Consider the following 10,272-nt stretch of genomic DNA (forward strand, 5'->3'; position numbering starts at 1 on the left):
AATCACATACAAATTATATTAACCTTGTTTATATAATTATTACATCAGAAGGAACTGTATTCATTCTCCCTGTATCTTATAAACAAATCCCTCCCCTCTTAACTGAGAGAGGTTAAGTTAATTCGTATTCAAGTCCCCACTGGAGCCAGTAAATCTGGTTTTGACTGACTTCTTTGTTGTGTAAACTATTTAGAGCCATGTCTTACAAACCTGCAGACATGTCCAATATGTTATCCACCCATTTTATTACAAATTGACTTGGCCTTAGGTCACTCACACTCCCTGTGCAGTGAAGCCCCACCTTTATTCATGAGCTGCTTTAGAAATTGTCAATGGACCATTCAAATTGGTTTCTCATCTTTGGGGAAGGGTTAGGGCTGGTTTCACTCGAAGAAATTATGCAAAAATGCATTGCAGTTCGACAGTTGCTCTCTGTGTGAATGAAATGCATCCATTTATGTAGACACAATTATTATCTTTTCCAGACCTTGGGGAATGTGTGATTGAAATGATTAATCAAAATGTGAAGTGCAAATGTTAATAAAATATCTTGAAAGTGTATCTCTGTCTTTGGAAAAAAGGCAATCTTGGAGAAAGTCTGCAAGTGTGTTGAAGTTTACCAAAATGAGAGAAACCTCAGCAGTCCTCTAGAATTAATAAGATTTTTAATTGATATATCTCTAAAGATACGAAACAGGATATCACCACAGAACCTCAATTTAAGTTACACAAGCTAGAACAAGTTGCAAAACAGCTACACAACAAAAACAAAAATCAGCACTAAAAAACACATATGAAACATTTCACCAAAATGGGTCATTTCCCGCTTTTGGAGTCCTCATCCCCATCCTTTAAAGAGCCATCAGCACAAACAAACACACAGATGAAACATTTCACCAAACAGGGACATGTCATATGTGTCTCTGAAGGCAGATGCCCTCTAAGCTTTAGGAGTCACCCGCCGCCCCACCACCCCCCAAAGGTCAAAGGCCACGCATCATATTCAGAAAGTTTATCCATACATGCCAAGAATTGATCCACTAAAAAACATATGAAACATCTCACCAAACGGGTCATGGTACGATTTTGGAGTCCTCATCCATATCCTTTAAAGAGCCATCAGCACAAACAAACACACAGATGAAACATTTCACCAACCAGGGACATGTCATATGTGTCTCTGAAGGCTGATGCCCTGCTAGAGCCAGTCAAGGTCCGACCCCTCATTGTTAAAAGATTTTTTGTTGACTCAATAGTCAAACAGAACTTCCTCACCCACTGGCAAGTCCTTGGTTGCAATGAAAAGGATCACATCCTTCATTTCTCCATGCTTGTCCACCACACAGTGCAGGGGCTTGATGTTCGAGTTCTTTTTGGAATGATTCACCAGCCTGCCAAATGTTCTCTTGTCAGGGTGGCAATGACACCTGTCTGAGTGGGCATCAATGCACATTGGCTGTCCTTTAATGTTCCGGAAAAAGAAGATATATCCAGTTAGGGCTGGGCGATATATCGAATATATGCGATATATCGAATATATGCGATGTATCGCGAGATGTTCTCCAGGGGATGTATAAAATGCCCATATCGCGAACATCGAATATAAATTGGGACGCAATGTTTCTTTTTGCCGCCGCCGGCATACTCGTTGTACTTTCACGCGACGGGGCGACAAGATCTCATACAAAGTGAACGTAGAGACGCGTATCTGCCAATCAGCGTTCAACAGCGTGGCCACTGAGTGACATGTGTAACGTAACAGCCAACCAGCGTTCAACCGTCAAACTCGGTGCAGTGCAGTCCGGGGTGAACTGCAGCACGGAGGAGACGTTTGTTGTCCATGATGCGGTCCTCAGATCCAGATGGTGCCCAGTTCTCCACAACCTCAGTGCTGATGTTGGCAGCCTTGCACTTCCATCCCTGCTTTTTGACCCATGTGTCGACACGCTCTTTCGTTGGCCTCCTCCGATTGAATTGTTCTGTCAAAATAAGTAACAAAAGTGTTGTTAGCTATGAACACAATAATTGAAAATGTCATTTCATGCAATCAGTTTTTCTTGAAAGTAATGTTAAATATGTGAAGTCAAATACTTACCACGGGTGTGTTTTACACGCATTTCTAATTGCTTTTGCGCCCAGTGCGTGTAAAGCTTCCGCTGATTGGCCTCCGAGGTGTCCCTGCGGATTCTCACTTTTGGGATTTGACCACTCAGTGTCACAGGGTGGTTTTCCAAGAGGGACTTGAATGCCTCGTGGAATTTGACTTTGTCATTTCCCTCAGGAATCCTCTCTAAATCGATCACTAGCTGTCTCAAGGAAGGCTGAGGGAGAGCACAATGGTCACCATGGCTGGAAGACTCCACTGACTGAGGGCTGGTCCCTTCTCCAAGAGCCTCTTGACGGGTCCCTTCTCCGGAAGGCCCAGCACTATATAAAAATAAAACACATGAGATTATAAGAAAACCATGTGTGTGTCTACATATAGAATGTGGTGTGCTTGACTATGTTGGCATTATGTTGACAAATATGAAATGCTTACCTTGACTTCTTCTGCCTCTGTAATTTCTTCAGCAGACCAGCAGCTATCACAATGGATTCAAGAGATTTCATCCTGTAATGTCTGTCAGCTGTTGTGCCAGAATGGCCCAGGTAGTCAGAAACTGCTTTCTTCTGAGGGTCATCCAGGCGGTTAGCTGCTGTCTCAAATACCCTCCGTACAACCTGGCTGCTCACCTGGGGGACGTTGCACTTTTGCTGGAGCTTTATCAGATCACCAGCTGCATTGTTAATTGGCTTACCGCGGGAGGACACAAAGAAAAAAACATCTCCATCCTTCTCATCCTGCTCATCTCGCTTACGTTTCCTTTCGCCAGCAAGGAGCTGTGGCCGCACTTTGGTGTAATATTTCTCAAACCACGCCTCCTCCTTCTTGGACAGGACAATTGAGACCACAAAATGTGCAGCCGTCTTGTGGTCCTTTACAAAAACGATTGAATCATCATCTGCGTGTTTCCGTTCAAGCCATTCCTTGACCTGTAACAAAAAGAGGATATGCCATTGATTAGGAAATGTAAGGCTAAAATGTCAGGGTAAATGTATCAATAGAGCACAATAGAGCAGTAACACTCACCTTCATGCTCTGCACCACACATGGCTGTTGGCAGTGTCTTAGTATGACAATTGCCTCAAGATAGTATAGCACAAATATGCACTCAGTCCTACTCAGGGAGGAAGAAGAACTGTCATCAAGTTGATTCATGATTTTCACTAAGTCACCTTCACCTTTATCAAGAACAGCCAAGCATTCACGAGGTGTGGGTTGACTTTTGTCAAACGACAAGGCATGACTCTTTTGCACAATTTCTTTGCTCGCTTGCTTAGAGAGGACACTCTGTGAAGAAGTTAAAAAACTCAAATATAATGTGCACTGCTTGTAGAGCTCCCCGTCATCCTGTCTCAAGCCGGTCCTTGTCAAGTGGAACTCCAAGAACCTTTTCAAGCACTTGATGTAATTTCCTGATGTTTGTGCCTTATACCCTGCCTTAGCCTGTTGACCCAGGAAGTCTCTGAGCTTCTCTCTGTCATTGACAAACTTCAAAGATGGTTCCGTAGGATCAGCAAAATACAGGTACCGGGAAACAGTGTCAACCTCCTGTTGGTACTTTGCATTTTCGTAAACATTCTTTAGGTAGTCGGCAAAGCGCTTGAGCAATGGATGATCTGCTGAATGCTTTTTCAAAATGCCTAAATCCTTCGCTTTCACCATTTTGTCTTTGGTATACGTTTTCTCTTGTCTACATTGAAAAAGCTCATTGCTGCCGCAAGATTCCACATCAGATGGCTCTGTTTCTCCGGGTGCCTCCCCAGGGCATTCAGAAAGGGTTTCGGTGACCAACCTTGGATTACCAATGGGCAGAGGAGGAGGGACTCCTGTCACAAACAAGTGATGGTATTTCAGCTCCTCAATCAATCCTTCGAGTGGATTTGGTGATGAGACGATTTGCTTCAGGACTGCATAACTAAAAGCCCGTCCATTCTTCAGGAGGTCACACACATCTTTCTTGGCCTTTTCAACCACCTCTAGGATCTGTGGTGGTGTCTTATCCTTCATGCAGACTCTGCGCAGGTGACAGGATAGAGACTCTTGGGTCCTCAAACAAACTGGCCAGAGTAGATAGTGTCTATGTGCAGCTGCAGATTTCCTGGTAATAGAAAAGAAATACGTTCATTCAGAAGTCATCACAACAAAACATTTAAAACATGGTAATACTTCATGAGCAATTACACTATATATATATATATATATATATATATATATATATATATATATATATATATATATATATATATATATATATATATATATATATAAACAGAGGCATTAAATATTACTTACTTTTCCCCAGCCATTTCTTAAGATGAGACAGTGAGTGAAGATGAATCTCTGGAAGAATTACGGCTGTTCAGAAGAAAGACAAATTAGAACAATAACCTTTAAGAATGTAAGCTTTAGCTCTCTAGGCAGAATGGTCAAATCAAATTTAGCAAATTAAGAATGTAAGCTTTAGTTCTCTAGGCAGAATGGTCAAATCAAATATAGCAAATTAAAAAGGCTTTTTGAAGAGAAAACCCTTCTTGATCAGAAATAGCAATTAAAATTGCTTTTAAGGCTATTGCCAAGGAATAACAGCGCTTTAGAAGTAGAAGGTAGCAATTAGAATTGCTTTTGATTCAATGGATGGCCAAGGAATATGCTCTTCGGAAGTTCAGTAGATTTCAGCTGGTAGATTTCTGTGGGAAGTGGCAGGAACCTTCTTGCTTCAGAAATTTCTGAGAGTGAATTCTTTCAAAATCAGTCCAGTATTTATAATGCCAAAGTCTTTGCTCATTGGTTAACAGAGCCCCAGTGCAGTGAAGCCCCACCCCTTTATTCATGTGATGCTTTAGAAATTGTAAATGGCCCATTCAAATTGGTTTCACATCTTTTGGGGAAGGGCCATTCAAACTGGTTTCACTTGAAGAAATTATGCAAAACTGCATTGCAGTTCCACAGTTGCTCTGTGTGTGAATGAAATGCATCCATTTATGTACAGACACAATTATTATCTTTTCCAGACCTTGGGGAATGTGTGATTGAAATGATGAATCAAATGTGGAGAAAAAGCCAATCTTGGAAAAAGTCTGCAAGTTTGCTGAAGTTTAACCAAAATGAGATACACATCTTCAAAAACACAGGTAAGAACACGCCCCTTTCAGCTTGCAACAATAGCTTGTGGGGGGAGGAGCTTTATGCAACAGGCATTATAAATACTGGAATTTCATGGTGAAGAATCTTAAATGCATCAAAGGTAAGCCTTTCTTTTATTTTTTATCAAAATATGTTGATATGATCTGTAGATATAAAATACACTCAGCTCTTCATGATCTACAAAAAAGTAATATCTGAATTATTTTCTCTCTTCACATACTGAAAATTGTATAGGGGTATTACTTACTATTATTTTGTAATATTTGATATAGTACCATTCTCCTTTTTACATTCCATGCTTTGTAATGCCTTGTATGTAATGCCCTGCTAAGTAATGCCTTTTTTTTCTAATTCAAGTAAAACAGCAAACAGGCACTACTTGCTCTGTCCACGCTGTCTCAAAACACAAGCAAGCCTGTCTGTCCATTTGCGGAGGGTATGCTTGAAGGATGGCTCTGATGCCGATGTTAATGCCATTGTTGACAAAGCAAAGCACGATGCAGACCAATTTTTGATTTTGCTTAAATTGTGAAATATATCATATGAATCTGCATGAAAACTATTTGGGGAGATGTTAGGAACCCAGCCTCACAATCTCTGATGTTTTTTTCTATTTTTAAACATTATTTTTAGGTGTTCACCACAGGTGCTGATGCGTCAGCATATGTGCGAAAGTCCTCCATGACATACCCTCCCGATCCCCGACGGTCAGTCCGACGACCATGCACTATTTTCGGACACCTTCTGAGGACATCCTGCCCACTCTGGAGGATGGAAACAAGGGCCTAGAAGAAGAATAAAAACATTTTCACCGTTTTTGAGACTAAGTCCATCCACATTTAGGCACAGAATGGAAATAAAAACGTTTTTGGCCGTTTTTTTTACTAAGCCCATTTGGACTTGGCTCAGAAGCAGAATAAAAACATTGTAACTGTTTTTTGAGAGTATCCTTGTGGACTTAGACTCAGAATGGGAATAAAAACGTTTTTGCCCATTTTCTTAGTGTCCAGCTCCAGTTAAAGTATCGCAGAGAGTAGCTTTGTAGTGCTGTGTAAGTGAGAGATCTTTTTGTCAGTCTTAACGACCCTGTCATTCACAAAAAACACTTATTTCGGGAGAGGTAAGCTCTAGAGATGCGCGGATGGGCTATTATTTCATCCGCAACCGCATCACAAAACGCTTGATCTGCCCGCCATCCATCCGCAACAATTTTTTTGACTTTTTTCAAAAAAATTGTGCGGTTTTCAAAACCGCACCCGCCCGCCATCCGCCTGTTGTTTTTAGGTATATGCGCTGCTGACGCGAGGCTAGAAAGTTCTTGCCTGTTCTTGAAAGGAGACTGATCCAATGCCGCAAAGATATTTAAAGGATAAAGTCCCTAGTATGAAAGCCTATTGGCTATGTTGTAGCCTATCCCCAGAATATTATCAGTGAAGTGACGTCTGTCTCCGATCGATGCACAGGGAGAAACTTTAAAATAGCCAAGCACATCGGCAAACCTGACCTTACCATAGGCTAGTAGGCCTACACTTTTTTATCATTGTAATAAAACGCAATTTGGTACACCATTTTAATATGGTAATATAGCCTACTGTGTTTTTTTTTTTTTGCAAAATGAAAGATCGAGCCTATTAATTCCGAAATTTCACCGCATTGAAGGCTATATAGGCTAGTGTAACAAGCCCAACACTTGCCTGCTTGCCTTGCAAATCAAAGTTTTCCGACTATCTTTCTTACCTTCTTTCTTAGGTGTTGATGTTACTGAGCTAGAAGTTTAACTTGTTCTGCACATCTCGCGCTGCCAATGCCTGATGTCACTTCTGAGTCAAATCACTCCATCATCTCTTTGAAATTCCTCATCATGTCTGGTTCTCCCTCAGATGCCTGTGACCTCACACTAGACCCCAACACGGCCGGCAGACTCCTCTCTCTGTCTGAGGACAACAGGAAGTGACGTGGGTTGGAGAGGACCAGTCGTATCCGGATCACCCAGACAGAATTCCGGATCACTCACTACTCAGTTCTTCTTATCACCAGCCCCGCATACACCCCTACACGAATCGCAAAGCCACTATGTGGTCCCTCCCGATTAGAAAATCCATAAACATCATGGGCGATTCGAATTCAGCCCGTATCCCAAAAGTAAGACCGGACACCAAACTCATTGTTTTATCGGTTGGCATAAACAACCCTCATTAATTTCTCACGTAATTTATCTGCACCACATCAGACCCTATTAACACGCCTTAATTCATTCATCACTATAAAATACACACTTTTCGAAATACACCATTCTGAATTTCACACAACTCATGACGACATACATTGGACAGCAGACACTGCATCACACGCACTTCAACATTGGCTGTGGGAAAAAGAGTTTCCTCGACGCACATGGTTGTTGTTAAAAAGCATATTTTTACTTAACACATAGCACAACCGTCGAGTCACTTGCACAACTCAAGCCTCCCTCAATTCTAAGGCTACGTTTACACGATGACTGTCTGAACAGAAGACGCAAAAGTGGCGTTGAGTCTTCACTTTTTATTCCGCGTTTAGAGGAGAGGAAATCTGCGTGCATACGGTGACGCAAAAGTGTCTGAGCCATGTCTGAACGCATGCGTAGAATCTTCCTTCTCTTATCCGTGTCGCCAAAAACCAAAAAGATCCTTCTCTGTTCAGTAATACTATCTGTAAATATCCTGTACATTTCGTGGAAAAACTCCTGTATGCTTGTTAGAGCTGCCAGAGCAGCTTGAAGGTCCGATGCATGGAAATAATCTGACATGTTTGTTGTACTGGCACATGTATGTGACGTAAACGCGTACGCAACGTGAGCAGATCTGAGCAGTGTTTTGCGTCTTGGCCGTTTAGACGGAAACGCTAAGGCGGAGCGTATTCAACTTTTCCACCCTGGAGGGTGGTTTCAGATTTATGCGTTTTCATGCCCCAAAAACGCTGTCACCGTCTAAACGAAAGGCACTTCCGATAAAAATTTTGTCGTTTTCACCCGCAAGCGTCCTTGTGTAAACGGGGCCTAAAACTCTGGCCTTCTTAAGGAGCACCAGAATGGGTGTGGCTCAATTAGCCTATTAGACTATTATGGCTAACAGCCAGACAGGAATATGTGCATCTTTTAAAACATGGTTTAAAACACTGAAGATGCCATTCACATCTCCTTCCCCCTCTTTTAAGCTTGCAAACACGGTTCCAAGCGCAGTAGATAAAAAAAGGTAAAATATTGTGCAAGTAATAAGTGTTAAATAAACAGTTCAAAGAGTCTCTCTGGTGACCGCCAATCTTCATTCCAAGATCACTCCTTCTTGGCCAAACACTGCACTCTTCACAGTACACAGGCCCAGCTCTGAGACTTCCTCCATCCAGACCTCCAGACCACCTGCAAAATCCGCTCAGGCCTCTGCAGTTCCAGCAAATAACTTGGCCTCTGAGCACTTTCCCTGGGCTGCAGACTGGTCCTCCACGGGATGTCATCAGGAAGTCCTCAGCCATTACTGTCCTCCGCCACTGCTGTTCTGTTAAGGCTTGGCAATAGCTCCCCACATGGCTCACGTCAGCAACAAGGAGTTCCCGAGCTATTCCTCCTTCAGGCATTGGCCAACCCCAAAGGACAGCAGTTCAACTCCACCAGTGATCTCCCCTCCCAGCAGGTCTCTTCGTCTACCTGCTCACCCTTCCCTGCGGCTTCCACCATGAAGCTCCTCAAACAATATTTTCCGAAATGTGGGTCCCCTCCACTCAGCTAGAGGAATCATCCCACCACTGCCACCAAATGTGAAAAAGAGTTTTCTCGACGCACAAGGTTGTTGTTAAAAAGCATATTTTTACTTTAAACACATAGCACAACCGTCGAGTCACTTGCACAACTCAAGCCTCCCTCCAGTCTAAAACCCTGGCCTTCTTAAGGAGCACCAGAATGGGTGTGGCTCAATTAGCCTATGAGCCACAGCTGCAGACTATTACGGCTAACAGCCAGACAGGAATATGTGCATCTTTTAAAACATGGTTTAAAACAATGAAGGTGCCATTCACATCTTCACAGGCTGGATCAGTTAAACTTCGGGCGGGGACTAAGTCCCAACAGGGACACCCCCGTCCCCAGGAATCTAACATTCTGAACCTATCCACCATCTTCCATCTGTCAGAAACGGAAACTCAGCTGCTGGAGAGGGGCCTCAGTTTCATCCCCACCCCTCGTATTTCAGATCAACTCAAATTCCGAAATGGGTCCCCTAATCGGACTGAGTGGTGCGGTTGGTCGCCAACGGTCTGGAAGTCTTCCCGGAGCTCCAGAGCAGCGGGACAACGTCGCGTCTGAGGCCGAAACGGGTGCCCTAATCGGACTGAGTGGTGCGGTTGGAGAATACACTAAGCCCCACCCCTTTAGTCATGTGCTGCTTCAGAAATTGTAAATGGGCCATTCAAATTGGTTTCACATCTTTTGTGGAAGGACCAGTCAAACTGGTTTCACTTGAAGAAATTATCCAAAAATGCATTGCAGTTCCACAGTTGCTCTGTGTGTGAATGAAATGCATCCATTTATGTACAGACACAATTATTTATTTTCCAGACCTTGGGGAATGTGTGATTGAAATGATGAATCAAAATGTGAAGTGCAAATGTTAATAAAATATCTTGAAAGTGTATCTCTGTCTTTGGAAAAAAAGCCAATCTTGGAAAAAGTCTGCAAGTGTGTTGAAGTTTACCAAAATGAGAGAAACCTCAGCAGTCCTCTAGAATGAATAAGATTTGTAATTGATATATCTCTAAAGATAAGAAACAGGATATCACCACAGAACCTCAATTTAAGTTACACAAGCTAGAACAAGTTGCAAAACAGCTACACAACAAAAACAAAAATCAGCACTAAAAAACACATATGAAACATTTCACCAAAATGGGTCATTTCACGCTTTTGGAGTCCTCATCCCTATCCTTTAAAGAGCCATCAGCACAAACAAACACACAGATGAAACATTTCACCAAACAGGGACATGTCATATGTG

At 42.5% G+C, this 10,272-nt stretch overlaps 1 protein-coding gene across 1 annotated transcript; it reads right to left on the bottom strand.

The window, feature by feature from the left end:
* Positions 1-1,249: 1,249 nt before the first annotated feature.
* LOC115539379 (uncharacterized) lies at positions 1,250-4,158 on the bottom strand. Its single transcript, XM_030350402.1, has 5 exons — positions 3,131-4,158; positions 2,540-3,033; positions 2,096-2,427; positions 1,830-1,979; positions 1,250-1,431 (listed from the first exon to the last, which is right to left on the bottom strand). Exons 1-5 carry the CDS (start codon positions 4,109-4,111, stop codon positions 1,250-1,252), a joined length of 2,139 nt encoding a protein of 712 aa, XP_030206262.1. The 5' UTR covers positions 4,112-4,158.
* Positions 4,159-10,272: the final 6,114 nt, after the last annotated feature.

Source organism: Gadus morhua, unplaced genomic scaffold (genome assembly GCF_902167405.1).
Source record: "Gadus morhua unplaced genomic scaffold, gadMor3.0, whole genome shotgun sequence".
Taxonomy (NCBI): Eukaryota; Metazoa; Chordata; class Actinopteri; order Gadiformes; family Gadidae; genus Gadus; species Gadus morhua.

What these genes read in the sequence shown, in the direction of transcription:
- LOC115539379 (XM_030350402.1), bottom strand. Translation starts at nt 4,111, where the DNA reads ATGAAGGATAAGACACCACCACAGATCCTAGAGGTGGTTGAAAAGGCC. An exon ending in GTGTGGTGCAGAGCATGAAG is followed by an intron (nt 3,034 to 3,130) that starts GTGAGTGTTACT and finishes TTTTTGTTACAG; the next exon opens with GTCAAGGAATGGCTTGAACG. An exon ending in GCGTGTAAAACACACCCGTG is followed by an intron (nt 1,980 to 2,095) that starts GTAAGTATTTGA and finishes TTATTTTGACAG; the next exon opens with AACAATTCAATCGGAGGAGG.